General features: G+C 37.6%; 3 protein-coding genes across 3 annotated transcripts; all 3 read left to right on the forward strand.

Annotated features, from left to right (window-relative positions):
- Window positions 1-61: 61 nt before the first annotated feature.
- LOC114724736 (reticulocalbin-2-like) lies at window positions 62-4,070 on the forward strand. Its single transcript, XM_028911173.1, has 7 exons — window positions 62-1,046; window positions 1,261-1,363; window positions 1,478-1,543; window positions 2,419-2,592; window positions 2,697-2,793; window positions 3,530-3,663; window positions 3,748-4,070. The coding sequence occupies exons 1-6, from the start codon at window positions 479-481 to the stop codon at window positions 3,650-3,652; spliced, it is 1,131 nt and encodes a 376-aa protein (XP_028767006.1). The 5' UTR covers window positions 62-478; the 3' UTR covers window positions 3,653-3,663; window positions 3,748-4,070.
- A 1,029-nt stretch (window positions 4,071-5,099) lies between these two features.
- On the forward strand, window positions 5,100-9,179 carry LOC114724775 (calumenin-B). Its single transcript, XM_028911225.1, has 7 exons — window positions 5,100-5,808; window positions 6,089-6,191; window positions 6,302-6,367; window positions 7,484-7,657; window positions 7,755-7,851; window positions 8,659-8,793; window positions 8,894-9,179. Exons 1-6 carry the CDS (start codon window positions 5,259-5,261, stop codon window positions 8,779-8,781), a joined length of 1,113 nt encoding a protein of 370 aa, XP_028767058.1. The 5' UTR covers window positions 5,100-5,258; the 3' UTR covers window positions 8,782-8,793; window positions 8,894-9,179.
- Window positions 9,180-10,777: 1,598 nt separating this feature from the next.
- Window positions 10,778-14,480, forward strand: LOC114724711 (aminoacylase-1-like). The gene is made up of 5 exons (XM_028911126.1): window positions 10,778-11,456; window positions 11,586-11,848; window positions 12,127-12,264; window positions 13,235-13,474; window positions 14,199-14,480. Exons 1-5 carry the CDS (start codon window positions 10,850-10,852, stop codon window positions 14,310-14,312), a joined length of 1,362 nt encoding a protein of 453 aa, XP_028766959.1. The 5' UTR covers window positions 10,778-10,849; the 3' UTR covers window positions 14,313-14,480.
- Window positions 14,481-14,702: the final 222 nt, after the last annotated feature.

Raw genomic sequence — 14,702 nt, forward strand, 5'->3', positions numbered from 1 at the left:
CATTCTAATGGAATTTTGTTAAATTTAACAGCTATTCAATGGCAAGTATCTTAAAAAAGGAGGGTGTTAGTTCTAATCTGTTAAATTCGAGATAAGTTATATTATATGCAGTTAATTCGAAGTTGCGGGGAATTATCCATTTTAGCTTTAGTTTATGTTGAACAAACTTGTAATTCTGGTTGCCAGCAACCATCCTACAAACCGTATTCCCAAGGTTTTCCTGTTTTTTTAATCAAATTTGCCCCATACAAGCAAGCTGAGGAGGAGGCAAAGTCGTGCCCTGTCATAGATCTGGCCATCTCTGCCTTCTGGTCAGCTCATCCTGATCTCAAATCAAGTCCAATTCCTCAATCCTCTTTCTTTTCTCTTCCCTTTATATTTTTTTTTTTTCCCTGTTCTATATCTTCAATTCAATTCAGTGTTCCCTGCCCATCTCTCTCGTATTGCTCTGTTAAGGGAGGGATCGATCATCAATGCAATGGGGAAGGCCTCGATAATTGTGTATGTCACTGCAGCGGTACTCCTCCTATTGTTTCTCTCCTACTCCCCGAAGAAGCATCCGAGCCATCGCCATCGCCGCCTTAAGCTTCGTTCCAACTTCACTCTCGCCACTTCTCATCATGCCTCCCAACACCATGAGCCCGTCGCTTTCGACCCACTTGTCGCTGAGATCGAACGCCACCGTGAAGAGAAGCAATGGGAAAAGCAGTACTTTGAGCATTCTCACTCCGAATTTGTAGCGCACGACTCCGCCCCCGGGGAGGAGTCGCAGCCCGAGTGGGAAGATTTCATGGATGCTGAAGACTATTTAAATGACGAGGACAAGTTCAATATTACCAATAGGTTGGTTTTGCTCTTTCCGAAGATTGACGTGGACCCGGTTGACGGGTTCGTCAGTGAACACGAGTTGACTGAGTGGAACTTGCAGCAGGCCGAGAGGGAGGTTTTGCATCGGACGCAAAGAGAGATGGAGATTCATGATAAGAACCATGATGGATTCATTTCATTTTCCGAGTACGAACCGCCCGGCTGGGTTCACAATGCAGGTAATGTTGCCAATTCTGACTATCACTTGCTCATTTGGCACAAACAATCTGCTTATCTGGTTCCCCTGTCATATTTATTTTCCTGATTTCCTCGGTGGTTTCGTAACTAATAACTATGTTACCGTTAATGTTCATCGTTTCCTTATACAATGTGGCCATAGTGGAAGCTGTTGTGATTTTTTGCCCCTAAATACTTCTTTTGGTACCTTTCCAGATAATAATTCTTTCGGTTATGATATGGGCTGGTGGAAAGAAGAGCATTTTAATGCTTCAGATGCTGATGGAGATGGGCTTCTAAACTTGACTGAATTCAATGAGTGAGCTCCTGCTTGTTTAAAACCCTTGCCTTATGCGTTGCTCCTATTTGATGATTTTTTTCCCCCTCAGTGCCAATGCTTTTTCTTTATTTCTTTACTTTTGGGATCTTGTAGCTTCCAGCATCCAGCTGACAGCAAAAACCCGAAGCTGCTTCAATGGTTGTGCAAGGAGGAAGTAAGGTGACTTAAATCTCATAATATGACAGCTTTTTTGTGTGCTTCTACGAGGACATTTGCTTTTGCATTTAACATTCTGGTCAATTGTGATGCTTATGCCCTTTCTTTCTTTGTTTTTTTTCTCTTTTTTTGGCTGATGCCCTATTTTGAGGGCTTAATTTCTTTTGTCAAGGCTTGCCTTTTCACCTTCTTTTATTAAGTTCTTTTATTTTGGGAGACAAAAAACATTGTTCTTCTACAATCACCTAAAAATTACTCTTAAATTCTTGCTCTTATGCTTCTTGAGTAATCAATCGAGTCTTGATTCTAGTAATCAACATGAACAATAAGTTTTATTTCTTTCCTGTATCTATTTAGCTTTCTTCACCATAAATTTTATACCTTCAAAAGACTACAAAGTTTAATGATCAGATAACTGCTGAAACTTTGAAATCAGCAGCACAAGCATGTAGCGACTTGTAAACTGTTTTTGACGATATATCCTTGATTTTCTATCTTCGGTTTCCTCCTGGTGTTCCCAAAGTAGCCTTAGCCAATATTCACAATATTCCAGTATCATGGTTATCTAATTTATAGGGCCTTTTAGTGCCCACATAACTCTTCTAAATTTTTACTCATTCCCGTGTGACCATGATTTCTGGTGGCAGCCCAAATTCATGTAACCCATGAGCATTAGAAGGAAACTTTTCAGTCCTTGTGAGCTTTCCCAGTTAGCATGTTTGCTGATAAATGGTAGATGTATGATGGTTTCAGCACTTTTACTTGTCATGGAGGATTATTTTCTATAACGCTGTTGAATTTCCTGGTTCTTTTGTTCCAAATATTGTACCACTATCTTTGCTTGTTCTTGATTACTTTTCCTCTGTTTTCCTTCAAAGGGAGAGAGATACAGACAGGGATGGGAAGATCAACTTCAAAGAATTCTTTCATGGGCTCTTTGATTTAGTAAGAAACTATGATGAAGAAAGTCATAACTCTTCGCATCATTCTGATAATTCAATGGATGGTCCAGCTAGAGTTTTGTTTGGTCAGCTTGACAAAGATGGTGACGGGTATTCATTCTTTTTATTTTCATCATTGGCGATACAACTTTAAATACCTTTTTCTCTCTTTGTAATGTCAATCATTGTCGATGTTTTATGTCAACCTTTTGCAGGCACTTATCAGATGCCGAACTACTGCCTATAATTGGGAAAATCCATCCATCCGAGCGTTACTATGCAAAACAGCAAGCGGATTATATCATTTCACAGGTATGGAACCTAACCTGAAGATCATTGTACTACTAATTTCGTTGTCAACATTTGTGATGTCATTTTGACATGGAAATGAGTTTTTGTTCTGCTAGTGCCCCATTTCGTGAACTATATCCGTCAGTATTTTGCCAAAGCTGGTATTTCATATATTCTACCATGCCTTGGTGAATTTACTTTGAGATGAAAGCTTTGATCATGTACTTGTTGAAGGCTTCAATGGACACAACCAGTCTTGGTGAAAATTTTCACTGTCTAATGGCATGATTTGGTCCATGCTCCCGTCTTAGTTGAGTCTATAAATATTCCTTTTGTCTATATGCGTATTTTGGCAATTTATGCTCATTGACTTGTCCTTCACATATATATAGTAATTCATGTATTCTTTCAATTGTTGTATGGGTAGATCAGCCATAGAAATAGTTATGTTGATGAGGTAATGATATCCTAATCCTTGTATCAGTGACTATTCTGTAATTGCCAAGGATTGAAAGTGCTCATAAGAAGAATATCTTTTTCACATGCGTGTGAATGAGCACTGCATAATAACTATCACGATTGACGATGATGATAGGAGCGCGATTGTAGTGATGCGGCTTAGTAGACGCACTTGGATGGTCTTACTGTTGCTGTTTTCTGTTTTTTCTCGTGTTTCTGCAAACTGTCATTGTTGATTATTTGCGAGCGGAACATAATGAGAATTTCATAATTGAAGAATGCAACAATGCTATGACAGGCGGACGTTGACAAGGACGGGCGCCTAACATTGACTGAGATGATTGAGAGCCCATATGTATTTTATAGTGCAATTTTCGAAGATGATGAGGATGAGGATGATTTTCACGATGAGTTCCGTTAACTTCATTTTAGGTACGCACGGCTCTTTGCGTCTGCTTTCTGTCCATCTATCATTTACGTTCCTTTGATACAGAGATTTCCCATTCCCATTTGCAGGACACATATTTTTCCTCCATGAGGAATCATTACGAGAAGGTTTTCAATCTACATTCCTATACGGTGGCAACATGTTTGCTTCATCCCTTTGTTATCTTCAGGGAGTTCGTGTTTGCTGAGTTGGATGATTGTAGTAATCTCAACTTCATAATAGTAAAATTTGTTGATTTTCACGTCACTGATTGAACCATAATAGTTAAATCACAGCACACGAAAAATGATCCCATTGTCAATGGATAATGTATGTACCACATTAAGTATGGCAACCTTCTGATCAAGGTAGCAGTATCATTTTTCTGGCCCTAGGTAGCTCCTTTTGAGTTTGTTTATGATTACTATCTTTCTCTCTATCAGATCAAAATTTTATGCATTTATCCCACCCCGGCGGCCAGCTGAGGTATAACTAGTTAAGAAATACTACTTTCGGTTCTAAATATAAGAGCTAGTTGACTAATTTGAGAAGATTAAGGAAACAAGTTAAGTTAGTTATTTATAATAAATAAGTGTTGTCTTTTCTAAAATATCCTTCTTAATCAAATATATTTGGTAGAACTATCATTATTAGAAGGACTATCACAGAAAAAAAAAAACATAAATATGAGAGATAAAGTGGATTGGAATCTTATATTTAGAATTAAAATAAAAGTCAAACAAGATCTTATATTAAAGACCGGAAGTAATAGTTGTCTCGGTAGATTTGGACATCTTTAATAAGTTCTGGGAAAAAAAATTGTCCTGATAAAGTGCATATATATATACATACATTGCTCTTTTTACAAAATACTATTATCTTAATTAATCGCGATACTTGTTTTCTTAATCATATCTCTTTTCTGGTTATGAACTCGTCCGTAATCAACATTAATATTGAACATAAAGTACAAAATTAATAATAAATTATGCTATTTATATATTGGTAATAATGTAATTTATTTTTCAAATGTTGTGCAATCCAAGGATCTGCTTCGATGGTTGAGCCGTTGAGGAATATTTATTATGAGAATTGCAACTATTTCTATAAGGAGTACAATATAAAATTACTCCACTACCGCTTCATATTATAATTAGATCACCAAATTAATAACAAAACATTACTTCCGGTCTTAATTTTAATTATAAGGTATTGTTTATAATTTATAAACAAGAACTTATAATTTAGATCAGAGAAAATACGTCTTTAATACCATATGCTATTTTTGTAAGATATTTTGTTCAATATCTGTCTTTTGGGCCAACGTTATTTTGTTTGATTTGTTCGTATCGGTAAATAAGATAAAGCTACAGTTAGGAGAAGCTGGTTCGCGCTTCGGGGACTTTAACGAGTACAATGCAAATTGCATGGCTTAAGTTGTGATCGTGACAGATTTTCGCGCGGGATCGAATCTTCTCCTTTTGTTCTGTTAACCGACTCATCAGTCCCCCTCTTCATCCTTTCTCACCTCAATTAATTCTGCAGTATTCAGTTAGTCACTCTCTCTCGCCCCTTGCTTTCTTGGAGTGGGATCAATGCAATGGGCAAAGCATCGATCTTCCTCTATCTCACTGTAGCACTCCTACTTCTCTTCTTCCTTTCCCATTCCCCTAAGAAACAAACCGGCCATCGCCACCGCCGTCTCAAGCTTCGTTCCCACTTCACTTTCTCGTCTTCTCATCGCCCTGTCACTTTCGACCCCCTCGTCGCCGAGATCGAACGCCGCCGTGAAGAGAGGCATTGGGAAAAACACTACTTCGAGCTTTCTCACGAAGATTTCCCTGACGACGAGTCCGCCGCAGGGGAGGAGTCTCAGCCCGAGTGGGAGGATTTCATCGACGCTGAAGATTATTTGAATGACGAGGACAAGTTCAATGTTACGGATAGGTTGATTGTGCTCTTTCCCAGGATTGATGTGGACACGACTGATGGGTTCGTCAGTGAGCACGAGTTGACTGAGTGGAACTTGCAGCAGGCCCAGAGGGAGATCTTGCATAGGACCAAGAGAGACATGGACGTTCACGACAAGAACCATGATGGGTTTGTTTCGTTTTCTGAGTACGAACCTCCCAGTTGGGTTCATATTGCAGGTTCTGTTTCTAGTCCTGATTTCTAGAATTAGAGCTATAAATATTCTCCTTTATTTTCGATGAAATGTGCAAATTGTGATATTTTCTTCTGGATCCTTCCAAGTCTAAACCAATAGCTGGGATTATTATTTTCCTAAAACTGCAGGAATATTCTCTAGCTAATAATTTTTCTAATGTTAATTTTCGCTTGTTCTTACATATAATTTCGCCATATTGGTTACTGTTGTGATTTTGGTCCTGGATGCTTTTGTATTGAATGCTTCTTCTTATAATTTTTCAGACAATAATTCTTTCGGTTATAACGTGGGCTGGTGGAAAGAAGAGCATTTTAAGGCGTCCGATGCAGATGGAAATGGTCTTCTAAATTTAACTGAATACAATGAGTGAGCTCCTGCTTCTTTAGAAACATTATTTTATAACACTCGATGATTTTCTTTCTTTCTTTCTTCAATTCTAACGCCTTTCCTTAAATTTTATTTTCATTATCTTGTAGCTTTCTGCACCCAGCTGACACCAAAAACCCAAAGCTACTTGGATGGTTGTGCAGGGAGGAAGTAAGGTGACTTAAAATCTCATATATACCCATGACAGCTTTTATATCAGTTTCTTTGAAGGTATATCTATCGTTCTGATCACACATGTATTTTCTCTTGGTTGACTTTTTGTTCCCAAACGTGTCACATCATCCAGATTATTTTCTTCCTCCTTCCTCCTCAGTGATTGCCACTACTCCTCTTCACCATATTTTCCCTTTTAAACGGGCATTTGGCTATTGTTCATAGTTCTTTGATTGTATTTATCACGGTAAGTTTTGGACCTTACTTTTTTGCATATTAATCTTAGTCATTTTGATATGGTATGTTAAATTGGGGGGGGGGGGACCCGCCCTCTGTTGCTCAAATGACATTGTTTATGAGGGGGTAAACATTGAACTTTCATGAAAGAGATCCAAGAGTCCGGATTTAGCCCTCTCATCTGTCATAATGAACACTCCCCTCGTGTTGTTTTAGCAGGAAGAGTTGAAAAGCAGAAATTATGGAGAGCGAAGGTAACTATAGAAACATAGAACAAGAAAGAGTTCAAAAAGAAGCGTTAGTGATTCAAAAGTTATGGACATGCAGCACACTTTAGCTATTATGTTATAATGTATTATTGAAAATGTTAGGAAGAATGATACGGACGCACATCATATAATTTCATCAATAAATTCATTACGGATCCTTCACTTCGTGGTCATCATAATGACTTCTATGGTAATCAATCAATCTTAGCGCTAATAATTTTCTGTGGCTTAAAAGAAGTAAATAATTCATTACTTAACTTCTGAACCGTCAACTTGTGCAATGCAGCTGCTTATGGTAGTGTCTTGACAATATATCCTTGATTTATCTTAGCCATCCTTTCTTTCGTTTACGGCCTCTTAGTTCATAATAATGATTTACGCTCTCCAGTCTCTTTAACACTTCTTACATGATTATTTTCTATTATGAAAGTTAGTTTCATGGTTACATTTGCTCCAAATATCTGTAATGTAGAAAATATTTGAAGTTAACCTTCCGCCGCCCCCCCTCCCCTGAAGCAATTTAGAAATTTCAATTTAATTTCTTGTTGCATTACAGCATCATTGTCTTGCCTTATTCTTCATTTCTTTTCCTCCTTTTTTTTTCCTGTTTAGGGAAAGAGATACAGACAAAGATGGAAAGATGAACTTCAAGGAATTTTTCCATGGGCTATTTGATTTGGTAAGAACCTATGAGGAAGAAAATCATAATGGTTCATATCATTCTGATTTTTCTGGGGATGCTTCAGCTAGAGTGCTGTTCAATCAGCTCGACAATGATGATGACGGGTATGTGATTGTTGTTTTCATCATAGATATGGTTTTTAAGATTCTGATACCCTCTTTAGTATCAAGCATCTTTGATATTTTATGTCAATTTTTCTAGACACTTGTCAGATGTGGAGCTGCTATCTATAATTGGGAAAATTCATCCACCTGAGCGATATTACGCGAAGCAGCAAGCAGATTACATCATTTCACAGGTGTGGATTTTAACGGTGGATAATTACATTCTCATTGCTGACAACAAATTTGTCAATTCTTTCTTGCTTGGACATGAACATAGATTTTCGTTTTGTTGATATGGTATTGCATGAACTTTTGTCTGTTAGCGTTTTTCGAGATGCATGTTCTCACTGAACGCTGGTGTATTTGCCTTGAGATGAAAAGCTTGATCATGTTTACCTTTTCTATATGGCTAGCAGTACTCGTTGGTCCTCAAGGCTTTTATTCGATCACCTCTCCTGCTTCGTCATCGTCATTGACATGACACTTCTCTCTATATCTCTCTGTATCACTGTCTTCAGGCATCATTCGGGTTTAGGCCAATCTATATATCCACACAAGACAGGTCTTGGGCAAGTCTATTGATTTTGCTTCTCTCTGTAATGCTTATTAAATTGCTGATATATTCCTTATTTTTGCATCATCTGCTTATTTATGTTTTCAATTGCGTATGTGTAGATCAATCAAATATGATAGCAAATCCTTATACTAAGAGTTTCTCTTCTAACTTGTGCATACATAACACGATGATATTACCGATTGATAACGATAATACAACTGAAGTGTTGTAGTTCGGTTGCTACTTCAGGGTCATTTGATGTTTAAAAAACTGGCTGCTGCTTTTAATAATAATTAAAAAAATTTGATAATGACAAAAACGTCAAAAGCGAGTAATTACTGCTTTTATCCTCGCTTTGTAGCTTCAAAATCTTTTATGATTACTTACAAGTGTAACTAGTACAAGAAAGCCATCGTTATGCAATGTTTCCATAATGTTATGGCAGGCAGATGTTGACAAAGATGGGCGCCTAACATTGGCTGAGATGATTGAGAACCCGTATGTATTCTACAGCGCTATTTTCAATGATGATGAAGATCAATATGATTACCATGATGAATTCCGTTAGATTCATTTTAAGGTCAGATCTTCCATCTGATTTGTTTGGGGCCCTTATCTTAATTATGTGTCCTTTTTCTTTTATTTTCCCATGGTTTGTAAACTATGACAAATATTTGCAGGATGCGCAAAAAGATTGAGCAGAATTCAAGTTTCTCCTTTTTCAAGGAGTTAGCATTAGAAGACAGAATTAAAGGCTTTGGCCCTTTATAGTCTCAAAATTCTAGTGAGGTTCTTTGCACCAACATTGTCGCTTCCTCTCATTAGCATCATCAAGGAGCTCTTGCTCATTTGCTTCCCCATGGCCGGTGCTGGAGCCACATCTGGATCGGACAGATAATCAATTTACCTATGACACACCAGTTTTCAGTAGACTATATAACTGAAGTGACAGTCATGGTTAAAGTAGCAGTATCATCTCTCTTTTCTTCTATTCGCCAGGCAGCAATTCAGCTGAAAAATAGTAGGATTGCTTTCGGAATTTTGAATACGAGTTTTGTGGATTTAAATTTTGGGCTCAGTTGCGGGGAGAAATATCCTCTGCCGTTTCGTGGACCCATTCCAAGAAATGGGGCTATATCTTGCGCTGTAAGTTGAGCAGTCATTTGTGCCAGGCAACGAGGCATGATCATGACAGATTTACCATCCGCAGTCATATACGAAATGATATTTTGTCCAGGACTTCTTTTTACGCTCGTTTAATCGATTCAAGGTTTATGAATCGCAAGACTAAAAGGAGATGTATGACAGGGTGAGCGAGCTTCTTTGGACTTTAGCCCCACAATGTAACCATAAATCCACATAACGCCTTCACTGTCAAGTGTCAATGTAATTCAGAAAGAAATGGAGGGTCAAACCTAATAGATTGTATTTTCTTCTCAAAGTTGCGGGTAACTCATTAACCATGTTGGCCTTATATCAAAGCTTACGCTCCTCAGATTCACTAGTAGGTAATAGGAGCTATCTCATCCACGAATCTATATAGATTTTGTTTCCACCGTCTCTGGTCACTTCAGATCAATGTTGTATTTGCCTAGAGATGAAAGTGTTTAACTATATATTACTACTTCCAGTTCTTAATATAAAAATTTGTTTAATTTTTATTTTGATCTTAAATATAAAATCCTAATTTATTTTATCTCTTATATTTATTTATTTTTTAAACAGTCCTTTTAATAATGACAGTTCTAACTAACAAACTTGATTAACAAAGATATTTTAGAAAAAAAAATATTTATTTATTACAAATAGCTAACTTAATTTATTTTTTTAATCTACGCAAATTAGTCAACTAGTTTTATATCTAGGATCGGAGTAAGTATTAAGATTAGTAGAAAGTGTATTATATATTTATATTCATTGTCCATATCACTGCTTCCACCGTTTCCTTCCACTCTTCCCCAGCCAACGCATGAAGAAAAAAAAGCCACTTTTTTCATAAATAAATTAGAATAAAACTTCGGGTCCATGGTTTATATTTGTAATCTGAGAAAGTGTAAAACGTTATATTGGATGAATAATAGATGTAGAGAGAAAAATATAATAGATTATTAAATTATTAGCTATTTAGCTAATATATATAAAGGAAAACATACACCAATATAAAGATGCAGCACTTTTTTGAAAAAATCAGTGATAAATTTCTTGTTAAAAATTTAATTGACAAATAATCCCTGTAATAATTGGTTGTAAAAAAAAAAGATTAATTGTAAAGGAAGATAAATTACACAAAAATAAGATGGTTTGCATAAAACTTATTTGGATATAATAGAACAAAGATGTCTGCCGGAAAAAAAATAACAAAAATAACTTGTATATAAAAAAATTTTATTTGCATAAAAAGAAACTGAATTTCACATCATATAAAAGAAAATTATTGTACACAAAAAAATGTACAAAAAAAAAAGAAGAGATGAAGCTACCCAAAATAAAAATTAAAAATTAAGTTAAGACAAAATCTCATTTGCCGATTTGCCGAAAGGTTGATGTTCCCCACTTGAGTTTTTTTGCAAGTGAGACAGAGCCAACCACTCTGCTGGACTGGATTGCGGTGGAGGTGGTGGTGGTGAAGCGCAACCATGGAGTTCGACATCCCAAAAGTCCTGTATTTTCATCTCTCTTTGCTTATTCTCGTAGCATCGTCGACCATTGAAGCTTCAGACTCATCATCTTTGTCATCTTCAGCAGCAGAAATCTTATCGAGGTTCCAGCAGTACCTTCAAATCAACACTGCCCAACCTGCCCCAAATTACTATGAAGCCGCCGATTTCCTCGTCGCCCAAGCAAAATCCCTCTCCCTTGAATCTCAGACTATCGAGTTCGTCAAAGGGAAGCCCATGGTGTTGCTAAAATGGCCGGGCGCTCACCCTGATCTTCCTGCCATTCTTCTCTACTCCCACACCGATGTTGTTCCGTCTGAGCTTCACAAATGGATGTACGACCCCTTCAGTGCTCATATTGACCAGAACGGCCACATATACGCCCGAGGCTCCCAGGATATGAAGTGCGTCGGGATGCAGTACCTCGAAGCTGTTCGCCGCTTGAAGGCTTCTGGGTTTCAGCCTCTTCGATCTATCTACTTGTCTTTTTCTCCTGATGAGGAGATTGGTGGGCATGATGGTGCAGGGAAATTTGTTGAATCTGAGTTCCTTAAGAATTTGAATATCGGTGTAGTGCTTGATGAAGGTGATTAGATATGGAATTTTACTATTGTTTTTGTATTGAATCGTAGCGCAAGTCATGATGAGTTTTCTTGTGTTTCCTTTTCAACAACTGATGGTCTTTATTGTCATCTACGCCTGATTCTAATTGTAGGACTGGCTTCCCCGAACGAGAATTACAGGGTATTCTACGGTGAGAGGAGCCCCTGGTGGCTGGTAATAAAGGCTACTGGGGCACCAGGGCATGGGGCAAAGCTTTATGATAATTCTGCCATGGAGAATCTGTTGAAGAGTCTGGAAAGTATAAGAAGGTTTCGTGCTTCGCAGTTTGATTTGATCAAGACAGGTTTAAAGGCTGAAGGCGAGGCAGTTTCAGTTAATATGGCCTATTTAAAGGGTGGAACACCATCTCCAACTGTAAGTCAATGAAACTTGGAGCATGTGTACGACAGATACGTGATTCTATTTATGGATATACATTTATCGTTAGGCAAACGTACAATTATACATACCCTTATTGGGGCATGTAATTATTGGGCACCCTGAAAGAGATCGAGTTTGGCCACTAAATGATGTACAAGTAGTGGAATTTGCCAATTCTAGACGCCCCAATGCTACTTCTTGTTATTGTATAGATTTATTTAACACATGAGCAGTGGAGTTTGCGTTACAATGCCGTTTTGGTCATCTCCCAGGGTTTTGTCATGAACTTGCAACCATCAGAGGCAGAAGCTGGGTTCGATATTAGGGTGCCACCAACTGCTGATCCTGAATCATTGGAGAGAAGGATTGCTGAAGAATGGGCACCTGCTTCACGTAATATGACATTCTGGGTAATTAACTTACTTTTTCTCAATGTTAAAAATTTATCTGTCATTAAAAACATATACAAGAAATGGACATTTGTTTTGCTTGTCTCTTTCTTGCAAATGCAAGCTTAGGAGATATTCTATGATCATGTTTAAATTATTAAGAACTTGTGACTATTGTATTAAATATTATTGCATAGCTTTGATCCCTGTCCTCTTGTCTTACAGTTCTTGATGAGGAATTAATGTAATGTAACATACTGATGTTTGTTTTGATCTAGAACAAAGAAATGGACAACATAGGAACAAAAAATTGAATTGAAAATATCACTTTCCAGTCGCTTAGCTTAAGTGACAATAGATAATCAGCCATAAAAATACAAAAATCGTTTATGAAAATAGTAAGTAGTATTTAAAAAATCTGATAATTCTCAGGTGAAGATGCATTTGAGGTGATGATAACCTATAACGTCATATTTGTTAAAGAAAAATTGTAAAGTAGACATTTGAGGTATTTTGGCATTTTTGTTCCCTTTTTTCTGCGGGCCCGGCCTTTTTTTTGGGGGGGGGGGGTTGTGGGGGTGTCAAATGTGGTGAGGGTGTTCCGCCTTGTGACTTATGAGTTTAATTGTTTAGCAGGAAAAGAAGCCCATTAAAAAACTGGAAGTGAAAATGATGTGATTTGAAATTTAACGTCACATGTCACTTGCCACTTTCTATTATTGTGATGATTAGAAAGATGGAAGCTTTGAGCTGATTGAAAAACTGCCGTTTTGTTTTCTTCATTGATGTCATAGACTACTGTTTCTCCATATATGAAATCATGAATCATTACACAATGATTGGTTATGCTCGGTCAAAAAAATGATTGGTTATGCAACGAACTTGGAGTTTTCAGAGTTGTCTCCTTTGTCTACCTATTCCTTATCTATTTATTTGTTTGGCAGAGATCGCACCACTGCTAGACTGTCTAATTACATTTTACCTTGCACAGTTCGTGCAGAAAGCACCTGTGCATGATGAGTCTGGGAACCCAATCATCACAAGGACTGACAGCTCCAATCCTTGGTGGGGCCTACTTGAGGATGCCATCCGAAAGGCTGGTGGAAAACTTCAGAAACCTGAGATCTTTCCAGCTGCAACAGATTCTCGCTACTTTCGACGACAGGGATTGCCTGCAGTTGGATTCTCACCCATGGCAAACACCCCGATTCTTCTTCATGACCACAATGAGGTGACTCTAATCTCATGTTGTCTTCAATAATTGGCTTGCTTATTATGTACATGCAATAGTATAATATTATCTCAGATTAAACCCTGAATAATATAAGGATATATTGAAGAGCTTTTTGGCTGAAGCACTGCACTGTCCCGATGATCCACCGGGAGTCAATTGCTTGGGCCCAATTTTTCTATTTCTCCTCTTTCATATCCATTTATTTGCTCGCACAACTATGTCCAAAAGACTGGTTTGCATTTTGGCTAAGTAACCTACTCAAACATTCAGTATTTGCCAAAAGACCCATTTCAAGTCAAATGTTGCCAAAGATACAACTGCCTGAAATCACAAACCTCAGAAATTTCCTGATGGAGCACTGTGATTGAATCGAATTGTAAAAATTCTTAAATTCAATAATCAATTCTGTTACATTCTTCTCCCTTCTTCTAACTAGAAGAGGTTATTTGCTCATTGCTAACGTTGAAGCCACAAGTGTCATTGCAACTTATTAATTCTATGTATATATAAATTAGAGATTAGTTTGTAGGAAAAAAACCTTATCCGATATTGATTTGCAGGAGTAAAAGAAAAAATGGCTACCTCGGGTTGTGCTTAATTTGAGTGATCTTACTGATTTGTTTTGATTTGGATTGTAATTAACACTTTCTATCTTGCAAGGAGTCCTCTCTGGAATTTCTGTCGCTGAATTACGTGTTTGAATTTCCCTCTTGTTTTGCAGTTTCTGAACCGAGACGTGTACTTGAAGGGGGTTGAGATATATGAGTCAATAATTAAGGCTTATGCATCTTACGTGGAGGATGGAGGAAATAGAGAATCCAGAGACGAGTTATGAGCAAGTTATGTGGCCTGTTTTCCCTTTTGACTTCTGAGATGCGTTCCCTTCCCCCCCCCCCCCTCCCAAAAAAATCAGATTGTAATATCATGACCATATGGGCCTTGAGTAGGTTCTGATGTGTAACAATAATGAATGGGAGCAAGGCAGGGACTAGGGTTTGGACCACAATTTGCTACAAGGTACTCAAACCCTTATCTGGATGTTTTATAAATAAATGTTGTGTGCATGAAATTGTGAGAGGGGACATCTTGGCTTGGTATGGATCTCCCAGTGACCATTTTCATTTTGAAAAGCGAGTGTGTGTGTGTATGTGTGTGTGTGCGCGCGCGCAGAAATTCGAAGTTCTTTTGCTTATGATCGCCCTTCATGATACAAAATGAAATAGGC

This window comes from Neltuma alba, unplaced genomic scaffold (assembly GCF_004799145.2).
Source record: "Neltuma alba isolate B1F8T4 unplaced genomic scaffold, ASM479914v2 tig00012197_pilon, whole genome shotgun sequence".
In the NCBI taxonomy this organism is placed as follows: Eukaryota; Viridiplantae; Streptophyta; class Magnoliopsida; order Fabales; family Fabaceae; genus Neltuma; species Neltuma alba.

Coding starts and splice junctions, on each gene's coding strand:
- LOC114724736 (XM_028911173.1), top strand. CDS start 479: ATGGGGAAGGCCTCGATAATTGTGTATGTCACTGCAGCGGTACTCCTC. Junction 1,544..2,418: donor TTGTGCAAGGAGGAAGTAAG/GTGACTTAAATC, acceptor TTTCCTTCAAAG/GGAGAGAGATACAGACAGGG. Junction 2,794..3,529: donor CGGATTATATCATTTCACAG/GTATGGAACCTA, acceptor ATGCTATGACAG/GCGGACGTTGACAAGGACGG.
- LOC114724775 (XM_028911225.1), top strand. CDS start 5,259: ATGGGCAAAGCATCGATCTTCCTCTATCTCACTGTAGCACTCCTACTT. Junction 5,809..6,088: donor CAGTTGGGTTCATATTGCAG/GTTCTGTTTCTA, acceptor ATAATTTTTCAG/ACAATAATTCTTTCGGTTAT. Junction 6,368..7,483: donor TTGTGCAGGGAGGAAGTAAG/GTGACTTAAAAT, acceptor TTTCCTGTTTAG/GGAAAGAGATACAGACAAAG.
- LOC114724711 (XM_028911126.1), top strand. CDS start 10,850: ATGGAGTTCGACATCCCAAAAGTCCTGTATTTTCATCTCTCTTTGCTT. Junction 12,265..13,234: donor CACGTAATATGACATTCTGG/GTAATTAACTTA, acceptor TACCTTGCACAG/TTCGTGCAGAAAGCACCTGT. Junction 13,475..14,198: donor TTCTTCATGACCACAATGAG/GTGACTCTAATC, acceptor CTTGTTTTGCAG/TTTCTGAACCGAGACGTGTA.